At 40.7% G+C, this 20,211-nt stretch overlaps 1 protein-coding gene across 3 annotated transcripts in view; it reads right to left on the reverse strand.

The window, feature by feature from the left end:
• Positions 1-14,646: 14,646 nt before the first annotated feature.
• NF1 (neurofibromin 1) overlaps positions 14,647-20,211 on the reverse strand; it is a 419,128-nt gene continuing 413,563 nt past the window's right edge. For all 3 annotated transcript variants that reach the window (XM_073589728.1, XM_073589727.1, XM_073589726.1), the window contains exon 57: positions 14,647-18,420. In XM_073589728.1, coding sequence (XP_073445829.1) covers positions 18,278-18,420 — 143 coding nt within the window. In that variant the 3' untranslated portion in view covers positions 14,647-18,277. The remainder of the gene's footprint in view (positions 18,421-20,211) is intronic.

The following is a 20,211-nucleotide window of genomic DNA, read 5'->3' on the forward strand; positions in this document are numbered from 1 at the left end:
ATGTTTCAAAGTTATCTTTTCATTCCTATTACTTTTGTGATATTACTAGCACTTGTTTTGCCATCCAGCTTGTCTTATTGCAAGAGGATTGTGAACACCACAGCAGGGTTTTTTTTATACTTTCCTTCGCTAGATAAGATTTGGTTCAGGTAATCACCTAATCAGAAGCACATTAAGTAGAATGAGGAGTACTCTGGTTGGAATTCAACTGACACTGGAATGGAATGGCAGTCAGACATGTAGAGAAGCTGATTTTTATAAAACGGTGCAGTGGTCTCTTAATTTTTGCCAGAGCTGTATAATATATAAACACATACATATATACATACACACATATATACACACACACATATATATATATATATATATATATATATACACATACAGTGGGGCAAAAAAGTATTTAGTCAGTCAGCAATAGTGCAAGTTCCACCACTTAAAAAGATGAGAGGCGTCTGTAATTTGCATCATAGGTAGACCTCAACTATGGGAGACAAACTGAGAAAAAAAAAATCCAGAAAATCACATTGTCTGTTTTTTTTTTCATTTTATTTGCATATTATGGTGGAAAATAAGTATTTGGTCAGAAACAAAATTTCATCTCAATACTTTGTGATATATCCTTTGTTGGCAATGACAGAGGTCAAAAGTTTTCTGTAAGTCTTCACAAGGTTGCCACACACTGTTGTTGGTATGTTGGCCCATTCCTCCATGCAGATCTCCTCTAGAGCAGTGATGTTTTTGGCTTTTCGCTTGGCAACACGGACTTTCAACTCCCTCCAAAGGTTTTCTATAGGGTTGAGCTCTGGAGACTGGCTAGGCCACTCCAGGACCTTGAAATGCTTCTTACGAAGCCACTCCTTCATTGCCCTGGCAGTGTGCTTTGGATCATTGTCATGTTGAAAGACCCAGCCACGTTTCATATTCAATGCCCTTGCTGATGGAAGGAGGTTTGCACTCAAAATCTCACGATACATGGCCCCATTCATTCTTTCATGTACCCGGATCAGTCGTCCTGGCCCCTTTGCAGAGAAACAGCCCCAAAGCATGATGTTTCCACCACCATGCTTTACAGTAGGTATGGTGTTTGATGGATGCAACTCAGTATTCTTTTTCCTCCAAACACGACAAGTTGTGTTTCTACCAAACAGTTCCAGTTTGGTTTCATCAGACCATAGGACATTCTCCCAAAACTCCTCTGGATCATCCAAATGCTCTCTAGCAAACTTCAGACGGGCCCGGACATGTACAGGCTTAAGCAGTGGGACACGTCTGGCACTGCAGGATCTGAGTCCATGGTGGCGTAGTGTGTTACTTATGGTAGGCCTTGTTACATTGGTCCCAGCTCTCTGCAGTTCATTCACTAGGTCCCCCCACGTGGTTCTGGGATTTTTGCTCACCGTTCTTGTGATCATTCTGACCCCACGGGGTGGGATTTTGCGTGGAGCACCAGATCGAGGGAGATTATCAGTGGTCTTGTATGTCTTCCATTTTCTAATTATTGCTCCCACAGTTGATTTCTTCACTTCAAGCTGGTTGGCTATTGCAGATTCAGTCTTCCCAGCTTGGTGCAGGGCTACAATTTTGTTTCTGGTGTCCTTTGACAGCTCTTTGGTCTTCACCATAGTGGAGTTTGGAGTCAGACTGTTTGAGGGTGTGCACAGGTGTCTTTTTATACTGATAAGTTTAAACAGGTGCCATTACTACAGGTAATGAGTGGAGGAAAGAGGAGACTCTTAAAGAAGAAGTTACAGGTCTGTGAGAGCCAGAAATCTTGATTGCTTGTTTCTGACCAAATACTTATTTTCCACCATAATATGCAAATAAAATGAAAAAAAAAACCAGACAATGTGATTTTCTGGATTTTTTTTTCTCAGTTTGTCTCCCATAGTTGAGGTCTACCTATGATGTAAATTACAGACGCCTCTCATCTTTTTAAGTGGTGGAACTTGCACTATTGCTGACTGACAATACTTTTTTGCCCCACTGTGTGTATATATATATATATATATATATATATATATATATATATATATATATACACACACACACACACAGTTGAAACCAGAAGTTTATACTGCGTATAAAAAGACATAAGCACGATTTTCTCAATATCTGACATGAAATCAGAATAAACCTTTCCTGTTTTAGGTCAATTAGGATTACCATAATTATTAATATTTGCCAAATGCCAGAATAATGAGAGAGGGAATGTTTGAAGGCATTTTTATTACTTACCTCAAAGTCAAAAGTTTCCATACATGTCATTAGTATTTGGTACAATTGCCCTCAAACTGAATGACTTAGGTCAAATGTTTGGGATATCTTTCCACAAGCTTCTCACATTAGTTGGGCCCATTCCTCCTGACAAAACAGGTGTAACTTATCCAGGTTTGTATGTCACCTTGCTCGCACCTGCCTTTTCAGTTTTGCCCATAAATTTTCAATAGAATTGAGAGCAGGGCTTTGTGATGGCCACTTCAAAACATTGACAGTGTTATCCTTAAAGGGAATCTGTCACCCTTTTTTTGCCCTATTAGCTGCCGGCATAGACATCGGGGGCTTATCTACAGCATTCTGTAATGCTTCCTGGCTGATGTCTTGAGATGTTTCTTCAGTATTGCCACATAATCTTCTATTCTCATGATGCCATCTATTTTGTGAAGTGCTTCAGTCCCTCCTGCAGCAAAACATGCATCTGTGTCTTTTCATATAGTGCATGTAAACTTCTAGTTTCAACTGGACATACACATTCCAAAGACATACTGATAGAGAATTTAGATTGTGAGCCCCAATGGGGACAGTGATGATAATGTGTGCAAACTGTAAAACGCTGCGCTATATAAAAAAAGAATATTTCACACACACACTTTGGATTTCACCATAATTAAGCTGACCTGGAGTCATGTTGACAGGTCATTTTTACCATAAAATGAACGCTGTAAACAGAGAACCCAAAGAGCAACTGCGGATTTATATATTGATTTTTTTTCCCCATTCTCAAGTACAATTTACAGTAAAGTGAATGTTGTCAGTCAAAAAATGCATGTCATCTGGCAAACAACAAGCCTTCGTAGGAAAAAATGAAGGTGAAACAATGTAAAATTGCCTTATCAAGAAGGGGTTAAAAACCACCCATCTATTTTGACCAAGTAATAGTCTAACATTTTCAATAACTTAATTTACTATGGATACCAAGGCAATTGACAGCCAATGAAAACAATGGGAAGTTAATTATTTTAGGGTTGGTAAAGCAGAAAATCCTTAACTGTCAAAAATGAAAGTGTGGATGGAGCCTTTACTATCAATGTTTTTAGATCTGAACAATCAAACCTCTTGTCCCCAAGAGGTCATGTTACCCTCTGAAAGATAATGTCATCCTCACCTTTACTTATGAAATATGCTGGTCCATGACTCAAAAATTACTGTTTTAATAAATATGCAAATGCGGCTTAAGTGTTCTGGGAATGTCAAAGCACTTCGCTAGCCCTTGCCTCCCTGGATCTATTCCCTGCCCAGCACCACTTCCCCCTGACTGACTGATGACTGTGTAGACAAGCCAGCGTGTTCTCAGTCAAGCAGAGGTAGGTGGGGCTGTGCAGGGAAAAGATCCAGGGAGGCAGGGGCTAGGGAAGTGCTTTGACACTCCCAGAACACTTAAGCCTCATTTGCATATAAATTAAAAGTTATTTTTTATTCTGGGAGCAACAGGTTGCATAGGTATAGGTATGGCTAACATTATCTTACAAAGAGCAACATGACCATATAAGTTTAGTGGCTGCATCTTTCTTACAGATTCCCTATCCCCCACTTAATCAGTATTACATTATGTTAAACTATAAATATACTTTAATTAGCCTAAAACAGATATGGTTTACCAACACCAAGTGTTGGGAAGATTTGTGTAGTTGCCACCCCATTTCTTTACCTAAAGATACTTATTTAGAAACAATATTTTTCAGAAAAGTCTTAACGTGTATGCATTTAGTGGCCCAAGAATAGAACAAAGTGTTCTTCACAGAAGTCTAACCACTTGACTGGCGCTCGTTATAGGGTTTTGCACTGTTCGTTTACTCAAGATTTTGGGCAATGACCCAGACACTTTGTGCTATGACCGAGCAAAACAAATACAGATGGCTGATTGACAGATGGCAAGTAGTTAAGCAGAGTGGATTACACAGAAATTGGCAATACAACATTACTGTCATCTGTACAGCTATCATCAACATAGGTCAACAAGGGGGGCTGTGCATATCTTCAGATTATAGCTCTACAATAAGCTGTCACTGAAGCACTGATGTATGGCAAAACACACATTTGGCTGATCTTGCGGGTACTTCCATCTCATACATATATGGCATATCTACAAGATGTGCCATAAAACTCTGATACAAATAAAACATATCCGACACCTTTTGGATCCACACTTGTCCAAAGAACAAAGCAACACCTTATGCCACCAGGAATGCAGAATTGGGCAAATGCATGTTTCTCGGCATTGATTTCTATAGGTGTTCCAATAATGGCGGAGCAAGTGTGTAGCCCTTTAATAGCAGAATGAAACAAAAAGGTTCAACAAGTAGTAAAGGGCAGAGGCGTATCTAGGCTTCCTGGCACCCGGGGCAAGAATTTGGTTCGGCGCCCCCCCCACTCCACATTAACCCCATCCCACTCCAAATCCCCCACACATTAAATAACCCCATCCCCACACATTAACCCCCATCCCCAGTCATTAACCCCCATCCCCAGTCATTAACCCCCCCACACATTAATCCCCATCCCCACATTAACCTCATCTCCACTCATTAACCCTCCCACACATTAACCCCATCGACACACATTAACACCCCCCATCTTCGGTGGTTTCTTCAGCTCCACATTGGAGCACACTTACCACCAGTGCTGAGCTTTCACTCTGGGCGCCGGGGAGTGACGTCAGCAGCGTGATCACATGACATGTCACGCTGGTGAGGTCGCTCTGGCCCGGCACGGTCAGAGCTGCAATTGTACTGGCGTCTATACAGACGTCAGTACAATTGTTTCCTGGGAGTCGGCACGCGCACCTTCTCTACGCCGGCTGTCAGCTTGACAGCTGACACAGAGAACCGCCGACTCTCAGGCCAGGAGAGCGGCAGAACGCAGCCGCCAGGGAGGACACTGCGGACCGCTGCATTGCGGCCCGGACTGCGCCCCCTGCCGGCTGCGCCCAGGGCAACTGCCCCGGTTGCCCCCCCCTAGATACGCCCCTGGTAAAGGGATTGTTTTGCTGCTTTTTATTTTTTTGTTCCTGAAAAAGCCATTCCTGCGTAGCTTTGGATTCAGTCTTGATCTCACTGCAGCTCTGTGGCTCGGCAGTGTGTTATTCATGTATGATGTTTTCATATTCCTTAACAGGTTGGAGGCCTGTTGAGAAATATCAGTCAGAAACTCAGGCTTGTACCTAGAAACATTCCCTACCACTTTTTTTTAACATGAAATTCTACTATTTCTCATAAAGTGCAAATTGATAGCTACTGCATTTTTAAACCTAAGCTTCTAGCCCACCTACATTGATGAGATCAATAGAGCCACAAGGATCCCTAGAAGCCAACTGCTTCAATATGGAGAAAAGGAGGAAAATAATTGTGTACCTCTAGTGGTGGCCTACAGCCCAAATCTTAAAGTGCTCAGAAAAACTGCCCAAAAATGTCACCATATCCTAGACAAAGATGATCTGCTAAAATTAATATTCAAAAACCATTCCTTGCTATGAAATAACATGCAAATTTAAGAAATATTGTTATCAGAAGCTCAGTGCCCTCTGACACCCCAAGAGGAACCTATCCCCTTGCAATGTGAAGAGTTGCAAAACCTGCATTCATGTAATGACCACAGACTGGATACAGATACGCAATGCACAGCAGGACTATAAGATTCACTGGACATTCACATGTTCCTCTTCCAATGTGGCGTACTTAATTTTGTGCACTATTTGTCCTACTGGGGGTCTGTATGCTGGAGAAACAGGATAGAAACTGAGAGCAAGGATCAAGTCTTCGGTAGTCGCCCAAGCATCTCACTGCTCAAGATGCTCGGAGCTCACCGAGTATTTCTGGGGTTGCTCGGGTCCCCTTCCCTGCTTGTTTGGAGCTCTTTAGAGAGCCATTGAACATGCAGGGATGGTCTGCCACACACTGTAATGCCGCAGCCATGTTGGTTGTGGCATTACAGTGACTGGCTGGCTGCACAGCATAAGGTCTGTATTAGACCTGGCACCGCCATGCTCGTCACAGTCTACTGCAGAATCAGGCAGTGTAAGGAGAGGTACGATTTGCTTGTTTCTTAGTGTAGGTATACCACAATTATACACATATCCATCTCAACTAACAGTCCTTCTGAGGACTAATCCAGCTGCATAGATATCAGTGCTGGGCAGGCAGGCAGGCAGTGTATGTGACAGACTACAGTGCATATAGCAAGAGGGTCCATTCCAGTTCTGTCTGCTGCTGCTTTTACAGATATTTCTAGACATAGCCTCAGGTATCAGGGGCCAGCAATATTTTTTTGGGATCTTAATCCTGATTATTTGCTTAAAAAGCAATCCCGAGAAAAACCATTTTTCTGCTCCATTTGCTTGTTGGCACTGCAAAATCCTCTTCATATTACAGCGCTAAAAAGCCATCTATTTAAAACTGTGGTTGGTCCGTCACACGGATCACATATAAGTGCGCTCAAAATTCTTCTATTTCTGGCCTCCATTTAAATTTTGTTGCAGTGTGTAAAGTTATTGACACCAGTTTGCTGTTAAAAAGTTACTTACAGGTCAGCTATTCAAAATTGTGGTTTTCCATCACATGGATCACATAAGTGTTCGCTCCGAATTCAGCCATTTGTAGTGAACATGGAAAATATTGTCCTCCATTTAAAATGGGCAAGGCACGTGGCAAGGGACGGGGAACTGGACGTGATGGTGCATGCAGAGGCCAAGGCCATGGTTAAGCTGAAATTGTGCCACAACACACACCCACATCTTCTCGCCCGACCTTCTTGTCCCAATTACTAGGGGACCGCAGCACATCACTATTGAACCCAGAGCAGTGACAAAAGGTTGTTGGTTGTATAGCACATAATGCTTCCAGTCACAGTGCCACCACCACCCTATCTTCCACATGGTCAAGTCTCAGTAGCCGTGAGTCTGGACCGCATATTCCTCACCCTGATCATCCTTCCTCCCACCATGCCGAGTGCCCGGAGACAACTGATCCCACACTTAGATACTCCAAAGAGCTGTTCACTTTTCCATTTATAGATTCGGGCCTCTCGCCCGGTCCACTTGAAGTGTGGCAAGAGGAGATCACATGTAGCGATACCCAAATATTTGAGCAGCCACGGTCACACGAAGGCGATGGTAGGAAAGTGTCACAAGAGGTGGACGATGAGGAGACCCAATTGCCAGAAAGTCAGGAGGACCAGGGTGCGGAAGTGGAAGACAAGGTAATGGATGATATAGTAACTGACTCAGCCTGGCAGGAGGATATACAGAGCGAGGACAGCAGCACACAGGGGGAGGGAGGCGTAGCACCCTAACAGGCAGGAAGCAGTGTGGTGGCCACAGACAGAAGGCGGGCAACCGTTCCCCGTAACACCAACATGATGGAAGTTGCCAGTACAACTTAGGTCTTCCAGAGTCTGGTTGTTTTTTTTTTTTTTTAAAGACTCTGCCGATACGCTTCTTGATTTTGGCTATTTGCTGTTGTCCTCCTCATCATCCACCACCACTATATCACCAGAGTGACTGTGGTCATAGAATCGTACAGTTGGAAGGGACCTCCTGGGCCATCTGGTCCAACCCCCTGCTCAAAGCAGGATTCACTAAATCATTCCAGACAGATGTCTGTCCAGCCTGTTTGAAGACTTCTATTGAAGAATTCACCACCTCTCATGGCACCCTGTTCCACTCATTGATCACTCTGTCAAAAAGTTTTTTCTAATATCTAATCTGTGTCTCCTCCCATTCAGTTTCATCCCATTGCTTCTAGTCTTTCCTTGTGCAAATGAGAATAAAGATGATCCTTCTACAATGTGACAGCCCTTTGGATATTTGTAGACAGTTATTAAGTCTCCTCTCAGTCTTCTCTTTTGCAAGCTAAACATTCCCAAATTCTGCAACCTTTCCTCATAAGACATGGTTTGCAGACTGGTCACCATTCTGGTCGCTCTTTTCTGAACTTGCTCCAGGTTTGTTGATGTCTTTTTTAAAATGTGGCACCCAAACCTGGACACAGTATTCCAGATAAGGTCTGACCAAAGAGGAGTAGAGGGCAATAATGACTTCATGTGATCTAGACTGTATGCTTCTGTTAATACTCGTACATCCTAGAATTGCATTTGCCTTTTTTGCTGCTGCATCACACTGTTGACTCAAATACAGTATGTGAACTATTGGTGTACCCAAGTCTTTTTCACATGTGCTGTTGCTTAGCCCCATTCCTCCCAGTCTGTATATGCTTTTTTCATTTTTATTGCCCAGATGTAGTACTTTGCATTTTTCCATTATAAACCATTCTGTTAGTTGCTTTCCACTGCTCCAGTTTATTTATATATTTTTGAATCCTCTCTCTTCTCTAGTATTAGCTATCCCTCCTAGCTTTGTCATCAGCAAATTTAATCAGTTTACCCTTAATTCCTTCATCTAAATAATTGATAAAGTTGTTGAACAATACAGGGTCCAGGACAGAGCCCTGTGGTACCCCACTTGAGACATTCTTCCAACTGGATGTGCAGCTATTTATGACCACTCTTTGGGTCTGATCACTAAGCCAGTTATGAATCCATCTAACAGTTGCCTTGTTCATTCCATACTTAGCCATTTTTTCAATAAGGATTGTGTGAGATACTTTGTCAAATGCTTTGCTGAAGTCAAGATATACTATATCTACATGATTTCCCCGATCCACTCAGTCAGTGATTCTGTCATAGAAGGAAATTAAGTTAGTCTGACATGACTTATTAGTTACAAACCCATGATGACTCTCTTTAATCCCTTCATTCTTATCTACTTACATACATGTTGTTTAATAATTTGTTCAAAGATCTTTCCTGGTATAGAAGTCAGAGTCACCGGCCTATAGTTGCCTGGGTCCACCTTCTTCCCTTTTTTATGAAGATAGGAACAACATTTGCTCTTCTCCACTCTTCTGGGACTTCTCCTGTTCTCCCAAGAATTTTCAAAGATTACAGAGAGTGGTTCAAAAATTTCTTCTGCTATCTCCTTCAGTACTCTGGGGTGTAATTCATCTTGACCTGGAGACTTGAACTCATTTAGGTTAGCTGTTTCCTATCTTTCTGTTTATAGGGCGGCACGGTATCTCAGTGGGGTCCTGGGTTCGAATCCCACCAAGGACAACATCTGCAAGGAGTTCGTATGTTCTCCCCATGTTTGCGTGGGTTTCCTCTGGGTACTCCGGTTTCCTCCCACATTCTAAAGACATACTGATAGGGAATTTAGATTGTGAGCCCCATCGGGGACAGTGATGATAATGTGTGCAAACTGTAAAGCGCAGCGGAATATGTTAGCGCTATATAAAAATAAAGATTATTATTATATCCTGGATTCTTCTATTCCCTTAATAGGACAGTTGATGTTATATTTCCTTTCTGAGAGAAAACAGATGCAAAATAGGAATTTAAAAGTTCGGCATTCTCAGTATCCTGTCTTACCATTTCATCGTTTTCATCCTGTAAAAATCCTATAGCATCTTTGACTTTTCTTTTACTTTTGACATATCCCCAAAAACTTTTTTTTTTTTTTTTATTGCTTTTGACGTTTCTTGCAAGACTCAATTCATTGTCAGCTTTAGATAAGCTGATTTTTGCCCTGCAGGTCATGCAGACATTATATTCTTCTTTATATATGCCTCCCTCTTTCCATTTTATAAACATTTATTTCTTCCTTTTTAGCATGTGCTTAAGTTCTGTGTTCATCCATCCTGGTTTCATTAAAGGCTTTCTATTCTTCCATCTTTTTGGAATTGTTAACAATTGGCTTTGAGAATTTCATTTTTCAAGATTTCCCATCCTTCCTGGATATTTTTTGTCCTTAAGGATATCCAGCCATTGGATCCCTCCAATTCTCTTTCTGAATCGCTTAAAATCAGCCTTTCTGAAATCTAACCTTGACGTCTGTCTTCACAGGTCTTCCTCCTCTAGTTAAACAAAATTCTAAAATAGCATGGCCGATACCTCCTAGGGTTCCAGCCACTCTTACCTCCTCAACCATTTCTTCCCTGTTTATAAGGATTAGATCCAAGGTAGCAGATCCCCTTGTTTCTCCCCTTCCTTTTGGAAGATAAAGTTGTCAGCAAGAGGATAAGAATTTCCGTGACTTGTTAGTTTTGCCTGAGAGATTCCCAACAAATATCTGGATAGTTGAAATCTCCCATGACAACTATGTCATTTTTTGGAGAACTTGGCCATTTGATGCATAAAGAGTTCATCCATATCTTCAACTTGCACAGGCGGCCTGTAGTAAATGCCTACAATGGTGTCTTTTCCATTGTTCTGTCCTTGCATTCTTACCCAGTTTCCACAGGACTCCCAGTCTCTGAAGCTTCAATCTCTGTGCAGATATACGTGTTTCTAACATACAATGCGACTCCTCCTCGTTTATCAAGTGTTTCTCGCAAATAAGTTGAATCCTTCAATCCTTGTATTCGAATCATCATGTGTATTGTCCCACCAAGTTTCAGTGATTCCGATGACATATTTCTTTTCCTGCGTTAGTAGTTCAATTTCTTGTTTGCTGCCCATGCTTTGTGCATTAGTATAGAAACATTTTAGTTTGTGATTGGCTTCACTTTCTCCAATATTTTTATTATTTAGATTTTTTTGTCTTTGTTCTTTCCTGCCACTTCTAATAGCAGGATTTTCAATAGCATTTATCAGGTGTATGGCTTTTTCTGGCCTTTTGCTTCCCTTCCCACATTGTTCTAGTTTAAAGCTCTCCTGATGAGTGTAGCAAGGCGACTTCCAAATACATGTTTTCCAGTCTTCGTAAGGTGCACCCCATCTCTAGCAAGTAATCCATCGTATAGGTAATTCATTCTGTGACCCGGAAATCCAAATCCTTGCTGACGGCACCATCAACGCAGCCAGTTGTTCACCTGCAGAATCTTATTCCACCTCCTTGCTCCATGGCCATCCACTGGGAAGATGGAAGAGAAGACCACCTGCGCTCCCAGTTCGTTCACTTTCTTACCTAAGTTTTCAAAGTCAATGCAGATGGCTTTCAGGTCGTTTCTTGCTGTGTCATTTGTCCCCACATGTATTAGCAGGAATGGGTAGTCATCTGTAGGGTGTTGCATCTGTGATGCAACACCCACATAATTTTTTTAAAAGGTGTTTATGATGCTTGTGAAAAACTTTTGTTATACAGTATGTTCATGTATACCCCCAGGGGTAAATGTTCGTCAGCCCATACACAGTGCATGGGCATTACAAGTATAGGAGACCTGCTCCTTTCTAATGGGAACATTTATTTTTTTATGAGGCCCTCCTCCACATCTCATCAAAGGGGCATTGGAGTGCCTCCAAATATTTCTCAGCCCTTGCATTCACTGCATTGGCAAACAGTATGGGAGTCCAACTTCCTAATAACAGGAACATTGTTTTCAGGAGGCCCTTCTGTACGTCTCTTCAAAAGGGTATTGAGGTGCATCCAAATTTTGGGCAGCCCTGCCACTCACTGCATACGCAACAGTATAGGAGACCCACTGTTTAATAATGGGATGGCTCTCTAAGAATAGTGAGGGCAGACTGCTGGTCCTTTAAGAATAGTAAAGGCCACCTGATGGCCCTATAAAAATAGGCTTTGTGACTTTCAGAATCACTCCTTCATAAATGAAACAGGATGTGTCTGACGACGTGTCACACGCCACATGGCCAGATAAGGTTGTAAAATGCTAAAGTGACATTTCCCAGTGAATGCATTTGTCTTGGTTGAAAGCAATGCTAAAGTTCAAAAACGTGTGAACATAGCCCAAGGTGCGGAGGAGCATTTTTGTTTTTTGTATTTTGCCTTATATACAAGTCATTACCCTGGAAAGGATGTTCCTTAACATATTTCCCAGGAAAATCCATTTTGGTTTCGTTTTTGTATGTTTTATTGTGTCTGTAAAAGCGGTGTAAGACTGACAACATTGTTCACAGCAGTGACCTGGGAGTCAGAAATGCTTCCAGGGGTCGTCCCCATGCTATTCCTATGTCATTTGAGCACTGTTTTCCTCGAATTCCGCAATTTCTGGTCCGTCTGCAGACAGCCGGGGCCGCCGGAAAAATGGTTGAGTTTCCCATAGACTTACATTGTGCTCGTTGCTCGGGTCGAGCACCTGAACATTTTAGAGCTCACCCATCACTACTCATCACCACATAGTTAAAGACAAAAAACCCCCCCATCAACCTGTGCCTAAACATTTCTGTGGTCCAGGATACAACAAACAATATGAAAGCTGTTATATTAAACGGCAACTTCAAATCACAAAACTATTGAAGGGTTCGGGCACAAAAATGTATGGCAGTCTGATACCCTCCATGCAGGAATAAATCTGTAACAAGGATTTAAGACTTGGTACACAATCTGATGAATCTCTTCAGAGACCATGAGGGCATGAGGTTTCTAATTTTACATGGATATTGGGACAATAAAGCTTTCACACCACTTATCAAAGCTAATGAAGGAGTTATTCACTAAGCTCAGTTTGTTTTTTTAAATGTCCATTTATTATGTATGTCAGGTCTCTGCTCTTTTTCAGTAAAATTTGTGTTTCTTCATATACTTTGTTATACAATGCCTGTAAAGAGACCCAAGTAGTGTCAAAAGCTTGCTTTGTAACACTCATTTAATTTTTGTTAGCCATTAAAAAGTATCATAACTACAAAAGATTATTATTTAGTTTCTTCCACTAAGATCAATCAAAGCATTACAGAAACACTATACTCAGACCCTTGAAAATTAGGGCATAAGAGGGTCAAAAACCTCCCCATGCCAACATAACATTGCAGTCCCAAAACGCTACGTAGCCTCATTGTCCCTGTCTAATTCACAACATGGAATAGTTTTATCCCGAGTAAACCAGGAGACAGGACATGTTTGTGCGTACTTAACTCTCTGCAACATGAAATAGCTGTATGGAAAAGCTTGGTTTGGTCTTGGAAAAGCTCCCAAAAGTGTGGAGCAGTGTAAAGAGCGTGTGACAGTGTTTAATATAATTTATATATTTAATATATGTATTTTTCAAATGTAACTAAATATTCTGGTTTCAGCAATACCAAAGCACGTTGATCAAGACTCCCTGAGGAAGCTTGTGTTAAAAAAACGCATATTGCTGTCCGCCTCTTTTAAATTACCCTTTGAGTGGTTTTTAATGTCCTCTACTTGTATGTTTCTTAACCCCCTCTCTGCCATCTGACGAACTATTCCGTCCATGTGACCTGGGCTTAACTGCCCATGGATGGAATAGTACGTCATAGCGATCGGCCGCGCACATGGGTGTGTACGGCCGAGTGTCAGCTGATTGTCACAACTGACACCCAGGCACTAAGTGCCAGTAGCGGTCACAGACGGCTCCCGGGACTCTAACCCCCGGAATACTGCAATCGAAAACAATCAAAGCATTCCGGGAGTAGTCAGAGGGCTGACAGCCCCTCTGCCTCTGGATCGGCGACCCCGAGGTGACACGGGTCCCGATCGCTGCAAAGGTAACCCAATGTCGTCATGACGACATCCAGATTACCAGAGCTGAGAAACTTCCTGTCATGCACAGTGCATCTGGGATGAAGTGATGAAAGCACAAGGTCCCACAGAAGACAGAAGAAACGGCCAGTTGAAATACAAGCAGACTTCACATTGTGCTTCAAAAGAAACAAACATGAATATCTCTGCAATGGAGTGACGTAATGCAAAGCGGAAAAGAATGGCAGAATCCGGAAATTAGAGATTTTTACAAGGTATTTTAAAAGGTGCTCTTTGGAGAAAAAAATAGTAGTATTTTAGTAGATGCAGTTAAATCACAGTTTAGACAAAATGGAACATTGTTTTCTGTCTGACAACCCACCGTTCATTATGCTGCATGGCTAAATAAGGGGGGGGGAACTGTCAAGTGGAGGAAAATAAGCTTTTTGAGGGGTAACATCTAGGGCTGATTGAAAGCTTCAGATAAGAGCTTATCTGAATAGCTATAGCGCTTCCCAAACAGCTGCATCGGAAATCCGGGTATCTGGAGCGCTCTCGATAATCAGCTGTCTGGTGCCACAGCTGCATGTTTCGCGGCTGTGTGACAGTCACAACAAACAGGCTCTCGATGCCTGTGTTGCTGTTAAACAGCCGCGACACATGTAGCTGCAGCACCCAACAGCTGATTATCGGGAGCGCTTGAGGTATCCGGGGGTTCCCGATGGAGCTATTCGGGAAGCGCTATAGCTATTTGGATAAGCTCTTATCCGAAACTATTCGATCAACCTTAATAACATTATCTATACACTACTTACCTTAGCATCATGTTTCCATTCGTTTGGGTTGTCAATGGAAGATTAACGCCAAGTACAAAACGGAAACCATGATGTCAGTGTGAACAAAACCTCAAATTAGTGAAACCACAAAGACACAAGAAAGCAGGTTGAATTTACATTTTACTTCAAAAAAGGGGATGTACATACATGAGGGAACATTGGGTAGAGAACAGTTATGATAAATCATATCTGCTAATTGTATCTAGGTGCCAGTTTGGCTGGCGGTGGCAGTTTTATTCCTGCTGGCATACACTTGCTTACAATATTAACAGGATAGTGAGTAAAGGAACATTTGAAATTGTATGGCCTGAAAGGAAAGAATATATCATACACAGTGAGTTTGTAGTACACAGCATCATTTTTTCTTCATTTGAATGACATACTCAACAGCAGGAAGGAGAGAAGTTAACAATTACTAACACTAGAATAATCAAATTTTGTATGTTATACATGTACAGCAACTAACTGCTTTACAAAAAAGCAAAATAATACAATATATTGTCACATGTATTTACAGTGTAGTAAATATACTTTTCTGTCAAATTTTACACAAAAAATATTTACAGATGAATGTACTGCATTAAAAAAAGTGATGTCGCTAACACTTAAAAGTGACTTTTTGTGGAAAAGTCGGTTGCATAACATTGGATACCACATGCTTAAGAGGAGGGAAAGTTCCTAAAACTGAACCTAAAAATCATACAGGCTGCCCACACCCAGCATTAGGACAAGGGGACGTTATCAGTGATTGCAAATACAAATAGAATTAAGAACCAAATAATATACATCAGAGATTGCACGGTAAGTGGTTGGCTTAATAAAGGGGAAAAGAAACAAAGGAACCAACGCAGTTTAAGAAAAGTTTTCACAAATCTTTTTGCATATTAAAAGGGTGGTCACCATCTTGACAACCCCATTATACACCCCAAATAATCCACTACGGCCTCTGCTGAAATGTTATTTGCAATATGACAGTCATATAATTGCTAATAGTTTAATTATAGGTTGAAACAAGTATCATAAGGTAAGAGGACCAAACATATGATTGATTAGAGACCTAAATGAGACAGGTTGGATTTTTAGACCATTGTCTCATAACTTCTGTGCAAGTTCTTGTAGAATAACAGACTAGTTACAGGTGGTCTGCACCTGCCTGTAAAATAATAACAGGTCCCATAACAAGAGTAGGCCATACAGATCGGGCAGTGCAGCACTGTATAATCTCTGATGTGCAGATTCCGTTCTTTCAGGCATTATTGGGCCATTCACATCAATCACTCTGTAAACACAGTCATCTGTGCACCAGTGTGGTCCAGCTCACAGGATGATCTGGACCCTCCAAAGAACACCCCATCTTGTGAAATATCTAACCATAAGTATAATAGAATATTGGTAGACTGTTTGCATAATTGATGTCTATCCACAGTTTTTTTTTTTCAGGACTGTAAACAAAATAAAAAAAATACAGAATCGTAGGACAGGAAAATTGAAAAAAAAAAAAAAAAAAAAGAGCATATTTACATCTGTGAATTACGCTTTATAATGTGAATAAATGCAGATTATGTGCTATACTTAAATCCCAACACTTATTTGTACCATTGTTATATTAGTTTAGCTGTGGAGTTTGATTTACTGAAATACACTTAAATCACTCTATAGTCTTATTACATACATTTCAGAATTATACTTGTATCTTATCTTAAAGCCATTCCTGGTCCTTAGACCAAGATCTAAGTTGTAGAAGAGCATTTCATTTTTGTGTTTCATTTATACATATGTTCAGCAGTTAAATATATTTCAGCCCTAAAAGCAAGCACCTAGATGTCTTTCCCTTTTGCTCACAATTGTCAAAAAGGCTCATTTTCCTCTGAGATAAGAATATACTGGACAAGTGTCTAAAGCCCTGTTCTGCCATCGCCTCACCTTGGTCCTTACAGCAGAACCGTGCCGATAAGTCGGGTAAATAGCGTTATCATCTATTCTGCTGTAGTGGTGCATGTTATTTGCAAGACAGTATCAAATGATTAGTCACTGTAAATACTACAGGCTAATCCAGAATTAATATGTCACAGTGAGAGAACATGTGTTCAGATTAACTAGTATGACCCCATACCAATCCATATCCGTTAATATGAATATAATTTATAGAAAAAGAAAAGGGTCTGGTCACCATTCTGACTATGCTTGGACAGGGGCTCTCATACTGGATGACTATAGGTATGTGTCGTTTTCAGACAGTAAGCATTAGTACTATAAATATTTGCAGCAGTTTTGACATTTTTTACCTGCCAATAAGAGATACAAAGATTTTAAATAGCATTTATCTATTAGGATTACATATTTCTACATAACACAACGTGACTGCTCCTTCCAAACGCCAAAAGCGCATCAAAGGTTTCATGACGCACCTCCTTCCAGACGCCGCTTGGAGAATTGTCAGTTTACATGTACCGTTTCATTAAGACCTCAATAAGGCCTCAGTACTTATATATATTTTTAGATTTTTTTTTTTTTTTAAATTTTAACATTTGGATTTATTTATTTTAATTTTAACATTGCACAGAACACTGCACCACGCCAAAGGGTGAATTTTTACTTCTTATCCATTGCAAATTATGCCCCAATCATAGTGAGGACATACGTCTTTCACAAGATTATGCCCCTAAGTGCAAAAATTCTTTTAACGCCTCTCACAGGAAGGGTTAAGGAAACGATCGTCAAGCAGAAAGGAGTTAAAGCCCTTATACTACTCAGATGCAAGCAATTTACTTACCACAATTTCACCTTGAAAACGACAGGTTTTTTCCCCGTCAAATTAATACAAACACATATTTACAAAACATTTCAAATTATTCTATTTCAGAATATATTCTGCCTTTTAGAAATAGTGCATTTTAAGGACAGAATCACTGGAGCATTAAGAATGAAAGAAATGCTTCAATACTTTTTAACAGAGCAAACAACAATGTTTGTAATATATAGCTATATATTTTTATAGGAATAAAAATATAATTAATTTGAGAAATTTATTGCAAGTACCCAGCAATCTAATTGGTATGGTGGCCCCTTTAACAATTTGACTCATATTTGCTTATATAGTACCATTAACGTGAGGAAGAGGGAAAAAACAAACAAAAAAACAGAACAAAATATCCCACCTGGGAAGATAAGTTTAAGCAAATAGGTAAAAAAAAATCCACAGCTAAAAGGAAGGGGGAGATATTAAATAAGATTATTTTCCCACCAAAGCCACTAGAAAGGATTAGCTTTAACAATTTGTTAAATGCAAAAAAACAAACAAACAAGAAAACAAAACTTACACAAACAGTAATAAAAAAGACAAGGCAAAAAGACTCATGAAAATGCCACTAATGTTTGAACAGTTAATGCAGTAAAGGCTGGGCCACCATTATCAAAATTACAAAAATCCTTCATTCCAAAATTCACAAGTTGTTGATATGCTTGTGACCATGGTTCCCTTTAAGAAATGCAACGAACGGGAAAAGGAAAAAAAACACAAGGAGAAAAGGCTGAGGAAACCAAATGGTGTCGAGTTCAAGCAATGTTTTCAATGCGTTGATCTTCTGGCGACATGGCTGACTGCATGGGAACGTTAAAAAAATTAAGTGCAGCATCATATTGTGCGCGGGGCCACTGGAGGGCTGACCGCTTAGGTAAGTCTGTCTTACAAAAGGAACTGTAAAATAAATAAAAAGGGTAATTAAAAAAATCTTCACACAATCTTTTTGATGCTGTGACGTTTGAAGCTGCCAGCACTTCTCTGCTTTTGCACTTGGCTCGCTGAACCATGGCGCGTTCTACCGCTGTTTGAGTGGCCGGTGGTGGGGGACAGTTCCACATTCTCCTTGTCAATTCCTGAAGGTAGAATGAGAAGACAGGGAAGGTCAACTTAATAGGATGTCTCTAGCATTCAAATGGCTACTAAACTAACTAGGTGCTCATTCATTTATGTAATGGTGAAACATAACTAAATATCAATCTAGTAAGAGAAATGTTTGGTAATTAAAGAAGCACTCTTCCTCCTACCAAAGATGGTATCCTTTTAATATATTGCAATCATATTAAATAGCACTGTGTATTTACAATTCCTCATTTTGCCCTTGCACCCAGCTAATTCTTCTGTTTTCCATTAGGTCTATGACATCACATGATTAAAAACAGACTATCTGAATCCTTCTAAGCACTATGTAGAAACAGGAGGTCAATTTTACGTGTATGGGTCATAAGTCATTGCAAAAGTCCCTGGCAAGGGGAGAAGAGAGCAGCCGGGTCAAGAGTTGGAGAGGGGAATGATTTCTGCAGGGACAAGACATTTCCTGTATCTACATAGAGCACAGAAAAGATTTGGGTAGAAAAACAAAAATGAGCAATTGTAAGTTCACAGTGCTATGTAATATGATGATTTCAATATATTAAGAGGATAAAAACTATGATGGAAATGCTTCTTTATTGACTTATATTGCAAATTAGAAAAAAGTTAAATATGTAGTTTATTACATGACTTCTTGAGAAATACAGTTAGGAGAGATTTACACATCATATGTTTAGGTCTGAGCATGAAGCGGCTACAGGTCTCCTGATCCAAACTCATGTTTCAGGCTGCAGAGTTCGGGCCAGGAGACCAATGGCCGGTCCGTGCATCACAGCCCGAGCTCGGACCGTGACACACACCTATGAGAATCTAGCCTAGAAATAGTTTGAATGGCATCATGATAATCAGCAGTAACGTGGAAAGCATAAAAGGCTTATTATATTTGAGTAAACATTTGTGTGTCGTCAAAGTTGTAGTGGTCACAATTTTATGGCAAAGACAAAGTGTTGTGGTGCCTTCAACAGTACAAAAGGCAACCACAGTTCAAAATAAGTTACTCCAAAATTCATGCTGATATAACAAGCACATCAAGTTCAGGTTCCTAGAATGCAGTGATAAGGCTACTTTCACACTTGCTTTTTTTGCGCTGCGCACCGTGCGCAGTGCAAATGCACATAAAAAACGCATCATGCGCTTGTGTGCGTTTTTTTGCGGGTTTGGGTGCGTTTTTTGCGCATGCGCACGTATGCGCACCCATTGACTAATCCCAGCAAAGAGCAAACAGATGAACGGCATACTAGGGCACACAAATCACCACATTAATAGACGGAGCTATTTATCTTCTACGGGTCCGGGACCCGTAGAAGCGAGTAATCGCGAATCGGCCGTTGTTCGGCACCTCCTTCCCCTAGCATTCCTCTAACGTCCTGCATGTCCACACATCTATTGATGGAATTTCTGTGAAATAAAGACGCACAGTTTTTGAGCTAAATCGGTGAGTGCTGCATATTTCATCTTTTTTGCACCCATAGACTATAATGGGTGATTGGCTGTAAAAAAAAAAAACGCATTGCGTGCGCATGCTTTTTTTGGGGCATGTCGGACGCACAAAAAATGCAACAGGATACATTTTGTGCACCCGAGCGCACACTACAAAAAAAACGCATGCGCATACAAACGCGTGTATGCGCACCCATGTAAATGATAGGGGAAAAAAGCCCAAAAAAACGCAAGTGTGAAACCAGCCTAAGAAAGTGGGAAGCATTCCAAGCATGGCACATGCATGTTGTCTGCTGGGATCTACAGTTTTAACAGGATTTCACCTTTAAAGTTGT

This window comes from Dendrobates tinctorius, unplaced genomic scaffold (assembly GCF_039654945.1).
Source record: "Dendrobates tinctorius isolate UK_male_01 unplaced genomic scaffold, ASM3965494v1 ptg000112l, whole genome shotgun sequence".
Classification (NCBI taxonomy): Eukaryota; Metazoa; Chordata; class Amphibia; order Anura; family Dendrobatidae; genus Dendrobates; species Dendrobates tinctorius.